The following is an 18,074-nucleotide window of genomic DNA, read 5'->3' as shown; positions in this document are numbered from 1 at the left end:
GAAGAATCTCTGTAAAACAAATATGTCAATTGTTTCTTCTTTGAGCCAACTCTGATGAGAGTAGGATTCACACAATGTTCCTCCCCCTCTCTAAGTGCCCTCATACATGATAGGTTTCCTTTGCCTCATTGTCGCATGTAGTTTCCCTCTTTTTATCTCCCCTCTTCCCTTTTTCTGACAATATCCCCTTTCCATTTCTACTTCCCTTTTTTATGTTATATCGGTAAAATCAAATTATACATACGTTTCTTATGTATATCCACAACAGAATTACAGTTCTCAAGAGTTCCTTTTACCTTTTTCTATTTCTCTTGGTTCCTGTTGTTGAAGATCAAATTTTTTGTTTAAGTCTGATTTTTTCCTTAGAAACAGATGGAATTCTTCTATTTCATTGAATGTCCATCTTCTTCCGTGGAAAAAAATTACTCAGTTTAGCTTGCTAGTTTATTCTTGGCTGCATTCCAAGTTCTTTTGCCTTTCGGAATATCTGATTCCAGGCCCTTCGATCCTTTAGTGTTGAGGCAGCCAGATCTTGAGTGACCCTTATTGAGGCATCTTGGTATTTGAACTGTTTTTTTCCTGGCTGCTTGTAAAATTTTTTCTTTAGTCTGAAAATTTTGAAGTTTGGCCATAATATTCCTCAGTGTCTTTATTTTAGGGTCTTTTTCGGATGGTGTTTGATGAATTCTTTCAACGCCTATTTTCCCTTCTGGTTCTATTACTTCTGGGCAGTTTTCTTTGATGCTTTCCTATAAAATAGTATCTAGGCTCTTTTTTTCATCATAATTTTCGGGTAGTCCGATGATCCTCAGGTTATCTCTCCTAGATCTATTTTCCAGGTCTGTTGCTTTTCCAAGTAAATAGTTGACATTTTTTCCCAACCTTTCATTTTTTTGGTTTTGCTTGACTGATTCTTGATGTCTCAATGAATCAGTCATTTCTATTTGTTCTGTTCTGATTTTTAGTGAGTTATTTTCTTCATTAGCTTTTTTAACTTCTTTTTGTATATGTCCAATTGAGTTCTTTTGCTCTATGTAATTTTTTTCCATTTTACTAATTTTTTTTTTTTAGTGAATTATTTTCTTTTTCCAATTTACAAATTCTGTTTCCCTGCACTTCTTGGGAGTTTTTTTTTTACCTGTTCCAATTCACATTTCAGGAAGTTGTTTTCTTTTTCCACTTTATCAAATTTTTCTTTTAGTGAGTTATGTGCCTTTTCTGTGCTCTCTTGCATAGCTTCTCTTTCCTTTCCCCATTTCTCTTCTAGCTCTCTTTTAAGGTTTTTAATAGTCTCTTCTAGGAGAGCCTTTTGTATTGGAGACCAACAATTGTCTAGAGACTGTCTGCTATTAGTCTCTTCAGGGTTGAAAAGCTGTTCTCTTTCTGTAGAGAAACTCTCTATTGTCCTTTTGATTTTTTTACTCATTTTGTTAAAGCCTGTAAGGTCTGTCTTGAGAGCCAGGAGGTTACCAGCTTCCTCTCCAGAGCATTGAAAGGTATATGGACGGGTAGCTGTCCTGCCAACCTGCTACAAAAAGCAGGGAGGTACTGGAGTGCTCTGGGAAAGAGTTCCCCACCTGAAAGTAACTGAGGCTTGCAGGGCTGAGCTGGGAAAGTGCCCTTCAAAGACCCCGGCAGTGTGAGATAATAACTGCCCTGGGGCTAGACACTGAGCAGTGAGAGTTTCACTTCCCAAGCCAAAGCCTGCCCTGGGGCTGTGGGTGTTAGCAGCAGAGCAGTGAACGGAATTGCAGGGACCCGAAGTGTCTGCCCGGGAAGCACAGTCAGCTGGGGAGCTTCTATTGCCCTTGGCTGAGACCCCCACTCTGCCGACTAGAGGGTGCCCAGGCTGTGCCCCCCTGCAGTGCAGATTAGTAACTGCCCCCGCAAAAGCATCGAACTGCTGGATGTGGCTGCAGGGCTGAGGTAAAATCTGCCTGAGTCACTTCCGGGTTTGAGGGGTTACCACCAGATCTCATTAGGTTCTGGCGTTTTTTTAGAGGACCCTCTGTTTTAGGCTTTAACTTCTCTGCCAGTTTACTGCTTTGTAATCAAGGCAGAGCAGTTAGCCTATAGCAGAGTCGTCTCTGTAACTTCTCTAGCCACAGAGATCACCCCCGCTGTGGTCTGCTCAGGACACCAGCCTCTCGCTGCCTGTGCTAGTCAGTTCCTGGCCCCTCAGGACAAACCTTTCCTGGCGGTCTTCAGGATTGACTTCGGCTAGTAAGTTGTAGTGCTTCTCATCTTCATGAATTTAAGCAGTGAAGAGCTATTTTTGAGGCTGGATTAAACAGTTGGTTATGAGGGGAATGAGAGGAGCTTAGAGAGTCGTGTGTGCCTGCTCCGCCCCCAATTTGTTTTCAATATTTACAATCTCTATTATAATTTCTTGGTTATTCTTTACTTCTGTGGTTTCCCATGAAGAGAGCCGGGGATAATTTGGTGGTCTTCTTCCAAGGAGCATTGGCTTCTTTGATGGCAGAGACTGGACTGTCTTCTTGGGATGGAGGACCTTCCCCCTGAGCCCAATTGAAGGAAGGTTCCAAGAGAACTCTGGGGCATGTTTTGAACTCAGAGGGCAGTGCCGGGGACACTTTGGCTGTTCTCTTCCATGGAGCCTTTGATGGCCCAGACTGGGGTTACTGTGCTTTGTAACCCTCCTACTAACTCAAATTTTGTCTATTGTATTTTACTCACATTTCATCCTTCCATTTTTCTTCTACTTGAGAGAGTTGTTTCTTCAAGACTGTAAGTAATGAGATCCCACTGATTTGGTAAACATGGAGTCACCAGGTCCCTGATTCTGCCACTCAGCACCCCCATCCTGCTGCTGCCGCCTACAAGTCATCCATCTCAGCTCCTCCGTCCGCACCCCACCAGGCTGAGTCAACTCCTCACCCCTTTAAGGCTTAAGCAGGTGCAGAAGATGAGACCTTGGTCCCTTTGTCACAAATGCATCTCAGTCTTGACTGCTTGAGGTGGGAAGAATGGGGCAATAGCCCTGCTGCCTTGAGCCTGGCCAGTGCTAGAGTTGCATGGATAACACTGGCTGCCAGATGCCAATTGTGTCTCTGTGAAGACAGGGTTTCCAGCAATCCTTGTAGTCTTGTAGTTCCCTCTTACATGTTTTTTTCTTCCAAAATTTTCCTTTTACTCTATGGGTTCCTACATTTAGCACTAATTTTCTGATGTGTTTTCCAGAATGGATTTTGTTGAGATGGTATTGGGAGATTTTTTCCCTATGTGGACATTGGGGAAAATGTCCTAGCATTACAGACAATATTTCCAAAATATTTCTTCCATCATTGTATTAAGATTCCTTTTTTGCTGAAAATGTTCAGGTGGAACATGGTGAGAGCCCGGTCTCTGCTTTCTGCTCATGCTTTAAGTAGCATCATGCCATCACCGCCTTCCTTATGGACTTAAGCAATAAAATGGGCCAGGATTCCTTAGCTATATTGTTGCTGGAAAGCTGCCACTGATATTGGACCTTCCCATATGGTAGATGGTGGGTTACAGTTACTACAGAGAAAGATGAGCCTGAAGGTCTCAACAAGCAGGACGTCCTACTTGAAGAAATGCATCAGAATTGGTGGGAGAAGGAATGATTTTAAGAGAGGGGATTGAATGGAAGCAGGGGAAGGTTTCTCAGAGGCTCTAGGACTTTAGGCCCAAGTTTCAGGACATCACACGATTTCTATTCCTTGAAGATTGTAGGGCAGAAAATATCAGACCCTAGGCTTGTGTTTCAGGAAGTCCCATGACCCATGGAGACGATATTGCTGGTCATAGGTCAATTGTTACATTCTTTTCCATCCATCCACCTTTTCCAATAGGAAAAGTTCTATTTAATCCAATCCCTCTTTCTGTCCTGAGGCCGTATACCATGCTGGACTGCTCCCTTGGTGTGGTGGGACATCTCCTTGCAAGCATCGAATCCATGCTTTCTGTTTGCACCTGGAGGTGCAATCTGAGTCAGGGGGCCATACAGAGATTCCTTATTTTTTTGCTTTCTTCAGATTTTTTTGCCTCAGGACTAGATTTTTTCTTCCACAACCTGAAAAATGTGGCTTAGTGCATAAAAGAGTTGTAATTATTTCACTTAGGTCACTTGCTGTCTTCAGAACAATGGGGTTAAGAGTGAAGGAGAACATTGGGATCGCAAAGCTTGACAAAAATGAATGTTGAATTCTCTACATTTGAAAAAATATTAATTTTAAGATTAAGAAAATAAATTTTTAAATCATGCTGTATGAAAAGTTTCCCATGTAAACTCTCACTTTTCTCTTCCCTCTTCTTTCTCTCCTTAGCTTCCCTCGCCTTTTGTCTTGATGTTTTTCCTCTTTGTCTTCCTAAATTGGTGTTGAACCATGCTGCTTCATGCGTTTTTCTCCTTTCTGTTCACCCTGTCTCCGCAATCTCTTCTCAGAAGCAGCACTCATTAAGTCTCTGCAGTCTTTAACTGGAGCTGCTGATGTGTCTTGGCAAATTCCAATGATAGTTCATTCTTATATGAGTTTTCTTTTGTTTCTTCCAAATTTTTTTCCTTTGATGTATGGGTTTACATTAGCATTAATATTCTGATTTGTTTTCTACCAATGGATTTCATTTATTTGGTATTGGGGGGTATTTTTTTCTATGGACATTTTCCCCTCATGTCCTATCCTTCCAAATAATATTGCCAAATTATTTATTACATTATTGTGTTAACCTGTTCGTTTGTTTTTGTCGTTGAAATGTTCAGGTTGTCCCATTCCTTCAATTGTCTATTCCTAATCTGTTCTCCAGATCTCTCTTTTAAGTTCTGTTTCACTTTGTTCAAATTGTTTTCAGTTTTTACAATCTCTATTGTAATTTCTTATTTATTCCTCACTTTGATGTCTTCCCATTGCCAGTATTCATTTTTCAAAGACTTATTTTCATCTTGAGACTATTTTCCTGCTTTGCACATTTGTTTTCCTTTTTTGATAAGCTTTTGTTTTTTCTTGGAAGCATTTTTTTCCAGGTTACTTTGTTTTCAATTTCTTTTAATTTTTAAATTCTTTTGGGAGTTCTTCACATTTTTTTTTTTTTTTGGTTTGCAGCCATTACACATTACTCTTTGGGGTAAAAGCTTTTTTACTTAAGTGTCTTCCTCTGAAGATGAACTCCCATTTCCTTGTTCCGATAACATATTTCAATGGTGGGGTTCTTGTTTGCAGGTACATTTATAAAAAGAGGAATGAGTGTTAAATTCCACTAATTGATGTGTGAGGGCAAAGTTCCTGAAGCTTCCCTTCAATGGTGTCCTCTTGAACAAGAACCCCAAAGACTCTGACCAGGAACGTCAAACTCTTTGAACTGGAACCTCAAAGCAAGAGCTCCCCTCACCTGCAAGTACCAGCTGCCAGCAGCATCCCAGTCCCCTAACTCTGCACCCACAGGGGACTGCTTCCTCCTCCCCAGGGCCATATCCACAGGTTCACAGTGGCACAACTGCCCCAGCTGCCATCCTAGTCAGCCCAGGTTCACTCAGGCCTCAACTTGACAGGAAAATCTGAGAGATGAAGGTCTCTGTGCTTCCTTGCTGAGGCTCCAGCCACTCCCATCTTCTCCGGGAGTCCCCACTTGTTTCTGTGTATTTAGCCTGGGTGAGTTGCCACTTTAGAGAGCTTCATCCCTAGCTCAATGGCTTTTTTCTTTTTTTTACAGCTTTTGGAGTTGTGTGTGAAGGGCTCCCTGTGCTACCCCAAGTGTAATATTAATGTCTCTATTCTTTCTCAGTTACAAATTGGTTCCTTTTTCTAGGAGAAATCAGGAGAGCTCGATAAGCTTCCTTGAATCCACTAAGGTGTAAATTTTCTATAAAGGCCCGAAATGCACTTTGCTGTTCACAATCTTCCTCCTGAGGCCTTGGGGAGGAGTTGTCGGTGACCATCCTAGGCAAAGGTTCAGATTGGGGGAACGAGGGTCGTTGGACTTTGGCTGTCGTCTTCCAGCGACCACTGGCTTCGGGGGGACAGAGTGTGGTAGCTTTCTGGGTTCCAGCACACTCTTCCTGGAGCCAATTGTAGGAAGATTCGAAGATAATTTCAGGGGATCGCTCGGGCTCACTTGGGAGGCCTGGGGATGCTTTGGTGCTCCTCTTTATCCCAGTAATGACTACTTTGATGCCAGGGTATGGGGTGGCTTCTTGGCTTGCATAAGCTTCTGTCTGGGGCCCATTGGAGGTTTCAGACACCACTTTGGGGGATGTCTTTGATCTAATGGGTACGGTCGGGTATACATTGGTCTTCTTTTTCCGAGGAGCATAGACTCCTCTCATGCCACAGACTCGGAGGGCTTCTTGGAGAGAAGAACGTTTTCCCTGAGGGCAATTGGATGTGGTTTCAGAGACAACTTTTTGGGATGTCTTGGACCCATTGGTCATGGCTGGAGATATTTTGGGTTTCCTTTTCCAAGGCGCACTGACTCCTTTCACGTCACTGACTGGGCTGGCATCTTGGGCTGCGGAAGCATCTCCCTGGGCCCAATTGAAGGAGGCTTCTGAGAGATCTCTGAAAGCTGTCTTGGATTCAGGCAGCAATGGCGGGGATATTTTGGTGGTCCTCTTCCAACGATTATTGAAACTTTTGACGGCATAGACAGGAGTTGCTCCTTGGGTGGCAAAAGCTTCTCCCTGGGACCAAAGAGAGGAGAGTTCAAGCCCAGTCTTGGAGGATGTTTGGCATTCTGTGGCCCCAGTGGAATGGATTTTTGAGGTCCCCTTCGAAGCAGCATTGACTCCTTGGCCAGGACAGGCCAGGGTGGCTTTTGGATGACTTTTGAGGGAAATAGGAGGGAATGGTTCCATCATGATTGAAGGAGATGCCAGGGTATTATTAGCAACAGTGGAAGGCAAAGTCCTCACCCAGGATGGGTCCCCAATGTCCTTTGCCTCCACTTTTGGCTTGGCAGGAATGCTGTCCTCCTGGCCCTTGAGGTCCAGCTGTTGCATGTTGTTCTTTGCAGCGGGTGCTATTCGGTGAGGGGGACCTCGGAAAATCATCCTTTTTGTCTTCTCAAAGCGACTTTTTGGCTGCTCCTGGACCAAGTCTGTGAATGAAGAAGGGACTATATGAGCAAAGGGGAAGGAATCCGTAAAGAGATTGTGGGCAGGAAAGATGGCAGCAGCACAGGGATTATGACCTACATAGAATGATAGCCTTTGGAGGACAACTGGACCCTTGTCAACATGCCTTCCTTCGTGTCATATTGGAGGAAGCCCAAGAGACAATGTCCTCGCTTCCAATTTTTGTGGTAACCCCATTATTTGAACAGAATTGTTTGTATGTTGTCACCTCCTTCCACTGGAAGCTACTTCAAGCCAGGATCCATCTCAGGCCTTTATATACACCCAGTCCTTACTATCAAGCTTGGAACACAGTAGATAATCAGTGTTTATTGACTGTGGCCTCCACTTATTCTTCCCTCTTCCTTTGGCTTTTAAGCTCTCGGCAATCTGGTTTCTCACATTCTCATACAGTCAAGTTTTGCTAATTGAAACGCAAAATTACTCTTATAAGTTCCAAAGTTGAATACTGAATGCATTTTTTCTTTGTATAGATATATTTAATATTTTACCAAATTTGCATTCTAAAACTATCCTTTTTCATTTTTAAAAAAAATTTTGCTTTCTAGATTTTTTTCCTTGATTCCCAGCCACATCTAAGAAACTACATTTACAATTTTTCAAAACATTTCCATAAAAGTGGAGAAAAAACCTAGCTCTTGGGGGGTGGAGCCAAGATGGTGGAGAAGATACATGCGACATTCTAAACTCCTCTCATACCCTCACTACTAATTACCGAATTCAGCTTCAAAAATGGCACTTGACTGATAAAAATAACTTTGATTGAAAGTACAAGTTACCAGCCAAAGATAATCTGAAAGATCACCAGAAAAGGTTTACCCTGAGTTACAGGAGCACACCAGCTCAAGCAGGGTGACAGAAGGAGAGACTAGCACACTGAGAGGATGAGGGTAGGGGTGGTCTCTGTGGCTGGAAAATTTACTACAGGCTGGCTGCTCTGCTTTGGTTGCAGAGCAGTAGAGCAGTAGAGAAATTCAAGCCAAAGATAGAGTGTACTCCAAAAAACCACCAGAATCTAACAGGAGCTGTCTACACCCACATAGCACTGGAAGTGAGTGACTCAGCATAGAGCACAGCACAGCTGTGCAGCTGCATTCTATGTCACAGGGGCTTTCACTCGGGGCAGTCACAAATCTGCAAGGCAGAAAGTTCAGACCAGGGAAGCCTCTAATCATCAAAGGGGAGGGGCTGGTGGTGGGGCAATAGAACTTCCACAGTGGGACTGCCCTCCCCAGGGTAGAGACATTTCCCTTATGGTGCAGAGATCTTCCCAGGGCAACTGCTATTCCCAACAGCAGAGTCCTGCCCGTGGGAGTGACTTTTGCTGCTCAGCCTCTAGTCCCAGGGCAGTTGCTAATCTGCCCTGAGGGAGCTCTTAGCAGGCTACCTCCCCAGTTCAGCCAGTGCTACCCAGGGCAGACACACTTCCCATGTGGAGCTTTTCCCAGAGCACTTCTGCAGCTCGGCCACTCTTTGCAGCCTGTTTGCAGGATACCTACTCTCCATATATCTGTCTCTCTTCTGCAGAGGAAGCTGGTAACGTCCTTGCCCTTTAGGGAGACCATAAGGCCTTTAAAATATGAGTATAAAAATCAAAAAACATCAATAGCTTCTATACAGAAGGAGAGCATGCTTTCAACCCCAAGGAGACTAATAGCAGACAGTCTCCAGAGAAAACCCCAATGGGGGGGTGGTGTAACCTGATCCCTATCACACAAGGCTCACCAAGAAGTAATTATAAAAATTCTTAAAAGAGCTAGAAGAAAAATAGGGAAAGGAAAGAGAAGCTATGCAAGAGAGTACAAAAAAGGTTCATAACTCACTTAAAGAAAAATTTGATAAAAGTGGAAAAAGAAAACAACTTCCTGAAATTTGAATTGGAAAAAGTAAAGAATTCCCAGGGAGTGCAGGGAAACAGAAGTTGTCCATTGGAAAAGCTAAAGAACTGCCAGGAAAGTAGGATTTGTGAAGTGGAAAAAAGAAAATAACTGTATTTTGAATAAAAGAGTGAAATGGTCCATAGAGCAAAACAACTCATTGAAAAACTCAATTGTATATATACAAAAAGAAATAAAACAGGCAATGAAGAAAATAACTCATTCAAAATCAGAACTGAACAATTAGAAATGAAAGATTCATTGAGACATCAAGAAGCTGTCAAGCAAAACTAATAAAATAAAAAAAATTGAAAAAAGTGTTAAATATCTACTTGGAAAAACAACAGATCTAGACAGTAGATATAGGAGAGATAATCTGAGTATTATTGGAATTCCTGAAATTTATTATGAAAAAAAGAGCCTAGATAAATTTTTTATAGGAAGGCATCAAAGAGAAGTACCCAGATGTAATAGAATCAGAAGGTAAAATCGGCATTGAAACAATTCATTAAACTCCTTCTGAAAAAGATGCTAAAATAAAAACTCCAAGGATAATTGTGGCTAAGTTTCAGAACTATTAGACTAAGGAAAAAATATTACAAGCAGCCAGAAAAAAACCAATTCAAATACCGAGGAGCCACTATAAGGATCACTCAAGATCTAGCTGTATCCACATTAAAAGATCGAAAGGCCTGGAATCTGATCTTCCAAAAGGCAAAAGAACTTGGAATGCACCCAAGAATAAACTAGCCAGCTAAGCTGAGCATTTTCTTTCTAGCTCTATGAAAAGATGCTCCAAGTCATTATTAATCAGAGAAAGGCAAATTAAAACACCTCTGAGATACCACTACACATCTTTCAGATTAGGTAGAAGGACAGGAAAGATAATGCAGAATGTTGGAGGGGGTGTCCGAAAACCGAGACACTGATAGATTGTTGGTGCAATTGTGAATACATCCAGTCATTCTGGGGAGCGATTTGGAACTATGCCCCAAAAGTTATCAAACTGTGCATACCCTTTGATCCAGCAGTGTTACAACTGGGCTTCTATCCCAAAGAGATCTTAAAGAAGGGAAAGGGACCTGTAAGTATAATAATGTTTGTGGCAGTCCTCTTTGTAGTGGCCAGAAACTGGAAACTGAGTAGATGCCCCTCGACTGGAGAATGGCTGAATAAATTGTGATATACTTATGTTATGGAATAGTATTGTTATGTAAGAAATGACCAGCAGGATGATTTCAGAAAGGCCTGGAGAGACTTACATGAAGCGATGTTGAGGGAAATGATCACGACCAGGAGATAATTGCATACTTCAACAACAATACTATATTATGATTAATTCTGATAGACCTGGTCCTCTTCAACAAGGAGACAAAACAAAACAGTTCCAATAGAACAGTACTGAATTGAACCAGCTATGCCCAGCCAAAGACCTCAGGGAAATGAGTATGAACTACTCCGTAGAATTCCCAATTCCTCTATGTCCGCTTGCATTTTTGATTTCCTTCACAGGTTAATCGTCCTCTATTTCAAAGTCCGATTCTTCTTGTGCTGCAAAATAACTGTATGGATATGTATACATATGTTGTATTTAACATATACTTTAACATATTTAATATGTATTGGTCTACCTGACATTGGGGCGAAGGGGTGGGCAGAAGGAGAGGAAAAATTGATACAAAACATTTTTCAACTGTCAAAGCTGAAAAACTACTCATGAATATGCCTTGTAAATAAAAAGCTATAAAAACATAGGTCTCCCATTTTAATGAAAAATAAAAAGCCTTGAGGAACATTAGGTGAAAAATAGATAAAGAGGGAAATATAGAATGGTTTGATCTGTATTCATGTGCAATCATTTTTTTTTGCTGTGGATAGGATTTTTTTATAACATGTCTCTTTAAGAATAAATATGGATGGTTGTGTTACTAAGAGTAACAATATCATTTTGTGTTGATCATCAAAGAATATATCGATCATTTGATATATGGCATATTTCATTCTGTTCATGGAGGGCCGTGCAGGGTTATTTTTCCCCCTGGGAACATTCTGCTCATCATTTCCCAGTGAATAATGATATTCCATCCGAGAAACTTGTTTCAAAAATTGTTTTGACATTTACTATTTCTAATTGTATTTCTGCCCCCATTTATTCTCTCTTGTTTAACTCTTCTCCTCAAAAGCATTTTACTACTGATCACTGACTCCTCCAAAAGGACTTGTTCTTTTATCCTCCCTCCCTTCCCCTATTGCATTTACTTGCTATTTTCCTGCTGGCTAAAATAAATGTTTGATATCCCTATTCAGTATTTATTGTGTTTCCTATTTGAAGCAATACTGATGAGAGTAAGTTCACTCAACCAACATCTCATCCCCGTCTTCCCCTCCACCAGAAAAGCTTCTTCTTGACTCTTTTTCGTATGGAAGTTCATTTGCACCATTCTCCTGTTCCCTTTCCCTTTGCCCAATACATTCCCATCTCACTCCTTTAAATCACATTTTAAGAAAAGCTATTATCCCTTCCTCTTCCCCTCATACCTCTTATTCTCTGGTGATATTTTCTCCTTCTAACTGCCAGAAGTACAGCCATATCCTAAGAAGTATCATCCTTCTAGGAAGCAATGGAAACAGACAAAGCCACTCCACTGCTGCAGTCTCTATTTTGAACTATCTTCCCCAAGTGACATGTAATATCTTTTGGACATTTTGACCCGGATGCGCAATTGCACTGGAACTTCAACGTGTCCAAAACAGAATGTGTTCTTTGTCCCGCACCCTCTTCCCTCTTCTGAAATTCCCTTTTCTATCACCCAGGTTTACAGGTTCAGTCATCTCCCAATCTTCCCTTTGCTTAGCCCACATATCATCCCTTAACTGAGCCATCTTTTCATTCCTTACTCAGCAATGTTTTCCCCCAGAGGTTTTCTTTTCTTCACTCCCATAGCTAACAAGCTGGTCACCTGTCCACCTGTCTCCTAAGCTCTTCTGATAGCTTCATTGTTCCCTTGTGATTATGCCTTCTGATATTATTTTTCTATACTCTATCTGGCATGTTCTAGTTGATGTACTTTTGGTCCTCCCTCTTTCAATGAATGTTTGGGGGTATCTTCCCCATTTAATACAGTGACTGATAGAAGGAGTATCACTACATATTTGTTCATTGATTCTCACCTTGGGGAAATACTCCATTCCTTTGTGCCATGTTGAAGTGCAAGGATTTCCTAAGGGAAAGAAGGTCAACAGATAAATACTCAGCTTAGCTTCCAAAAACTATCCCATCTTCCCAGCTAAAAGAGCAACAAGCAGTCCAAGAAGGCTCTAATAGCTCATAGGGCACAGCCCAGCTGTTGCCTTTCATGATCCTCTGTTTTTTAACTGTAGAGCCAGCCTCAGCTGCATTGATAAAAATGATGCATTCCTACGGGGTCCTCATCCCTGTTTCTTCCCTTCTGCATCTTTTCTTTCTGGGCTCCTCCTCATTAAATGAAATCCAAAGGCAGTAAGTGAGAAATCCATTGTAGGATAATAGAAGTAGAAGAAGTTGAAACCTTCTAGGCAAAGTGTCAGTCACTATAAAGAAGAATCTATCAAATTCATTTGTTTGCTGTGGTGGGTACCTTCCACTGCTTAAAGCACAACATTTCTGAGAATGACACTATTCTTTGATTTCACAACATCCTATGGACCTGTTAGGCTTACAGTCCATTGGCTCCTTTCCCTCTTTCTTCTTTCCCTGAAGAGTTATCTCCTATTTTTTGTCTCAAATTCACAAACCCTAAGGACAAAATACTAACTACAATGCAGATCAGATGGGCCAGAGACAGAGACTTGAAGTCCCAACCTACACTTGGACCTGGATCAATCTTTCTTAACACTTTCAGTGCCTTGAAGAACACCAGATCATTAAGAAGTAATGAAAGCTTGTACAGGGAGAAATGGATTTTTCATAACTACATGGATATTTACAAGTACAAAGAACAACCTTGTCCACCCCCTCCAATCAAAAACTATGGGACAGAAATACATGTTGAGATTACCAAAAATGTGTTTTATGACTTTAAAATATGGTTTGGAGAAAGGTGGAAGAGGCTCCAGTAGCTTATCAGAAAAAGTTGAAAAACTTTGAGACTGCTCTGCCCCATCTGCTCTCTGGCTAAGGGAATGTACAAGTGTTTGAAGCTTAAGCTTGATCTCACAAAGGACCGAGTTATTTGTATGGTATAAGCAATGAGATTCTAGTGGCAGTCTCGGGTTCATATCAGAGAGAGAGTATAAGAGAAAACACCTCTCTTTTGTCCTTTGCACTGTTCTCAAAAGCCTTTCCCAATATATTCATTTGATCCTTACATCATTCCTGGAAGGAAATGGAGGCAAACAGGTGAAAGGTTTTTGCCTCACGACCTCTCAACTCTGTCTGAGACTAAATTTGAAACTCAAATCATCCTGACTACCAGGTCCATGTCTTTCTTCTACTCAAGTACAGAGGAACCTCTGCAGGAAAACAACAAAATGCCATTTTCTCTGTAAGTGAGTCTCATTTAATTTGAATTATCTCCTAAGAGGATACAGAAGAGGCTTCTCTCTTATGATCTCTGTCATATGGTGGACATTGAGGACAGAGGAACAAGCATCTTGTCCATTTACTATTGCTGGCATATCAACTACCCCTCTCCCTTTCCCCCTCCCTCTTTATCTAATCCACTCCTATCCCTTTCTCCTAAAATCCCCACCCCTCAAAATCTCCCTCTTTGCCTATCCTCCCCGCTTACCTCTCTCCGTCTCCTGCCACCTCTCTCCTTCTCTCCTTCTTCTTCCACCTCCCTGCCTCCCTCTCTCGCTCTCTCTTCCTGTCTCTGGCTCTGGCGCTCTCTTACTCTCGCTCTCGCTCTCACTCTCCGTCTCGCTCTCCTTCTCGCTCTCCTCTCTCTCTCGCACAGAGCACAGTTGTTCCGACTGCTGGCCTTTTATTCTAGTAATAGATTGTGAGGTAGTGATGACATCAGACGGAACCATTCTTCTGTTATATCCCTTGCCAACTGGAGTATATGCGCAGAATCAGGATGCTTGTTCATTACACTGTTTCTTGAACCAAAGCCACTCTGCCTGAATTGGGTTTCAAATGGTTTTTCCCAGATTCTCATTCAAGCTTTTTGTCATCTTCTACCTAGAGTGTATCTTTACTAAAGATTAAAAGTAATTCAGAACATTAAACATTTAAAATTCTTGTCTTTCTCCGACTGTACATTAATAAAGAAAAAATGTATTTCCATCTGGTATTCATGGGTGAAGGGAATGTGCTTCTTTGAAATTTTTTTTTTAACTTGGCTTTCATGTCTTTTCTTTTTCTGATTAAAGTCCAGGATAGATATTTGCCTTTCATCACTGAGAAGGCAACAAAATTGACATCTTCCTCCTTCTCCTTATCACTATCTTCCTTAACACCCTCAAGGAAAACTTGAAAAACCACGTGTTCCAATTTTTCCCACCTTCCACCCACTCCCTCACCAGGATGGCATGCAATCCAATATGGGTTTATCATGGTTAAACACATTTTCATTCAAATATAGGCATGCATGTTTGTGCAATTATCTTGATGCAAAAGAAAAGTGAAATTAAACATTAAAAAAAAAGATAGAAAATAAAATTCAAGGAAATCATAACAAACTGTGAAAATGCTATGCTATGATCCCCACTCAGTTCTCACAGTCCTCTCTCTGGGTGGAGTTAACTACCATGATCACAAGATCTTTGGCTCAGGCCTGAATCCTTTCACTGTTGAAAAGAGCCATGTCTATCAGAATTGATTGTCCTATTGATGTTGCTGTGTACTATGGTCTCTTGGTTCTGCTTATTTCCCTTAGCACCTGTTCATGTAAGTCTCTCTCGGCTTCTCTGACATCATCTTGGTGACTGCCAAACTGTCTTTTAACTCTCACACCCTAGGTAGAGAGTCTAGTCTGCCTCTCTTGAAATCATCTTGTGAATCCGACTCAGCCAATTTGTCAAGGCATTGCTAGATTTGTTGTGAAAGGATTAATATTAGCCTTTATCATTCCCCTAGCAGTGCTAAAAATCAACTTGAAAATAAGATGCAAAAGGGCCTGATCCAGTGAGCAATTTTCTCTACCAACACCCAAAATCCCCATACCCCCTACATATTCCTATACTGTCTTGTTATATGTCTTCCCTTGCTATCCTTGATGCTTGAGAGTAAAAATATCCTGGTGTTCTAATAATATCACATGTTCCTTGTGAGCCTTAATTTCTTCACTTATAGAATGGGATTGGATAACATTTGTATTTATGAAGTGTTCTGAAAAAAGCATTCTGTAAACTTTAAGTTTTCATGTAAATGTAAATTATTTTTATTTATTAATGTGCTGATTTAAAGCATATCATTAGTGTTGTTCAGGTTAATATCTAAGAATCAGAAGACCTGACTTGAGGTCAGTTCAGATACTATGAAAGCTTGAGTAAAGATCCGAAAAGGAACATAATTCCTACAACTCAGTCTGCTCAGATATAAACTGTGGATAATCAAGGGGATACTATGCAAGACTGGTGAGAAGAGATAATGAGAGTCTAGATGTAGAAATCCTTTGAAATCAAGTGTGAGATGTGTCTATGATCTCCATTTCCAGGTACAGATTCTCCGCAGGATTTCAATAACAAATATAATCCATCAAGTATCTTAAAAATAGGCAAAGCACCCTTGCTACTCTACAAAATCTTGGAAATTTAGAGTGGGCAGGAGACTCATTACATTGGCCCATGCAGGCCAGTGCTCTCACCTTATGAGAAGTATCTCCCTTGCGCCTGAATTACTTGGTTATGTCCTTGACAAGCAAGTACATTGCATTTAAGGTAAGGGAAAGCTGTCCGAGGTCAACAGCCCAACTATCTCCTGTGGATCCTTCTTGGTCCACTGCCCAAATGTAGATCAAGAGGATTGGAGATGGCTGTTTGCCTGAGACAGTTTGATCTGGAGAGGGGCATTGACTGAATTATCTTGTCTTTCAGTGGGCCTTTGTTGCAATGGTCTCATTGAGTTCCTTACATTGTTAGGGCTATTTTGACCCCATAGACAACTTTTAATCTGAATGCAAATAAATTCCTCAGCCAATTCATTTAGGAATTGAGCCTGAGTCATGCTCCAAACTTGTCCATCCTTGGAAACAAGTGTGTCATTAAGGTTAGGTAAAAAATGAGGCAAAAATGGCTTCTTTCACCTGTTAAAGTCACTATGACAATAGCTATTTCTTTCCTTCCTCACTCCATCCTTTCCTCTTCCTTTCCTTCCTGACTTCCTTTTTCCCTCCTTCCTTTCTCCCTCCCTGCCTTCCTTCCTTCCTTCTGAATGGGCCCAGGTACATATTTCTTAAAGGCTGTAATACCCTAGAACTAAGCTTCAGGAAATACTTGACCCCCCCAAAAATTAGACAGCATTGCTGATCACTGGTCAACTTACTTCCTTTTTAGTTCATGCAACGAACCCAAGACTTTTGCTATTTCATCCATTCCTTGTTTCTGGCTCAGAGCCCCATACCATGCGGGGTTGCTCAGTTGCAGTCCTTAGACCTGTCTTGACCAGGACAGAATACTTTCCCTTTGTATCTTGAGATGGCTCAGAGCAATCAAGTTGGGTAAGGTCTTCTAGTATCATGTCCCACAGAGTTGATGGGGGCTCGTCCGGGATGTGTGCCTTCCTGATCTTTTCAACAATGAGATGAATGAGGCCAATTCTGATCTTGTGATGAGAGCCAGCCCACACGCAGAGAGATGACTGTGGGAACTGAGTCTGGCATTTTCACTTTTGATGTTGGCTTCATTTTGTTTTTTGTTTCTGACCCGATTTTTGTGCAGCAAGACAAATCTACTTTTCCATATATTGCATTTAACATATACTTTAATATGTACAATATATATTGGATTATCTGCCATCTAGGGGAGGGGGTATAATAAGTGCGGGGGTATAAGTGGTGCAAGCTGTCCCTGGAATTGGGTTTCTGTTGTTTAATCATACAGCCCCGTGCTGCTATTTGCCCTTGACCAGGGCACCTTTAATTCCCCAAGTCCTGACTCCTTCCCTCATTTAGCTCCCAGGCAAGTACATTGTGAAAGGGCTGTTAAATCCCCCATCTTTAAGTCAATCTGGAGGAGCAGCACCTTCTTAGGGAAGCATTGGCAGAGGGATTTCACAACAGTGCCCTGCAAGGTTTCAAAATACTTTTCAAAGCCTTCCCTTGTAAGTCTGAAAAAGCTTTAGAATTTTTGCTAAGGGAGATCATACTCCCGGAAGACCATGTTTTACCTATTGCTCCTATTCCTTTTGAGGAAACAAAAACAGGAATTGGGGGAAAAGTATTCTTTGGTACCTATACTAGTAAAAGCTGTCTGGATGAGCCACATTCATGATAGCTTCATCTCATCTCTCCCCTCAGACTACCTGGTTGCTGTTCTTAGTAACCCCCATACTAACTCCAATTTGTTTATTGTATTTTACTCACATTTGATCCTTACATTTTTTCATCTACTCATGAGAGTTGTTTCTTCAAGACTGTAAGTAATGAGATCCCACTGATTTGGTAAACCTGGGATCACCATATCCCCAATTCTGCCACTCAGCGCCCCCATCCTGCTGGTGCCACTTACAAATCACCCATCTCCCCTCCTCAGTTCGCACCTCACTAAGCCAGGTCAGCTCCTCGCCCCTTTCAGGGTGAACCAGGTCCAGAAGATGAGACCTTTCTCCCTTTGTCACAAATGAATCTGGTCTGGATTATTTGAGATGGCAAGAATGGGACAATGGCCCTGCGGACTTGGGCCTGGCCAGTTCTAGAGTTCCATGGATAACACTGGCTGTCAGATGCCAACTGTGTCTCTGTGAAGACAGGGAATCCAAGTCAGACAGTGGGAGCTGGTGGGAATTTGGTCTCTGCTTTCTGTTCTTTGCTTTAATCAGCATCATGCCATCACCCGCTTGCTCATTGACAGAAGCACTAGAATGGGCCAGGGTTCTTTAGCAATAGCAGCCAGAAAGCTGCCACTGATGTGAGGCTGTTGCAACTTCCTAAATGGTACTTGGC

At 41.7% G+C, this 18,074-nt stretch overlaps 1 protein-coding gene across 1 annotated transcript; it reads right to left on the bottom strand.

The window, feature by feature from the left end:
- Window positions 1–767: 767 nt before the first annotated feature.
- On the bottom strand, window positions 768–13,991 carry LOC127564140 (uncharacterized). The gene is made up of 3 exons (XM_052000462.1): window positions 13,758–13,991; window positions 12,160–12,209; window positions 768–7,074 (listed from the first exon to the last, which is right to left on the bottom strand). Exons 2-3 carry the CDS (start codon window positions 12,188–12,190, stop codon window positions 5,750–5,752), a joined length of 1,356 nt encoding a protein of 451 aa, XP_051856422.1. The 5' UTR covers window positions 12,191–12,209; window positions 13,758–13,991; the 3' UTR covers window positions 768–5,749.
- Window positions 13,992–18,074: the final 4,083 nt, after the last annotated feature.

This window comes from Antechinus flavipes, chromosome 5 (assembly GCF_016432865.1).
Source record: "Antechinus flavipes isolate AdamAnt ecotype Samford, QLD, Australia chromosome 5, AdamAnt_v2, whole genome shotgun sequence".
Lineage (NCBI taxonomy): Eukaryota > Metazoa > Chordata > Mammalia > Dasyuromorphia > Dasyuridae > Antechinus > Antechinus flavipes.
The sequence above is the reverse complement of the archived record's forward strand: the minus strand, read 5'-3'. Positions and strand labels throughout refer to the sequence as shown.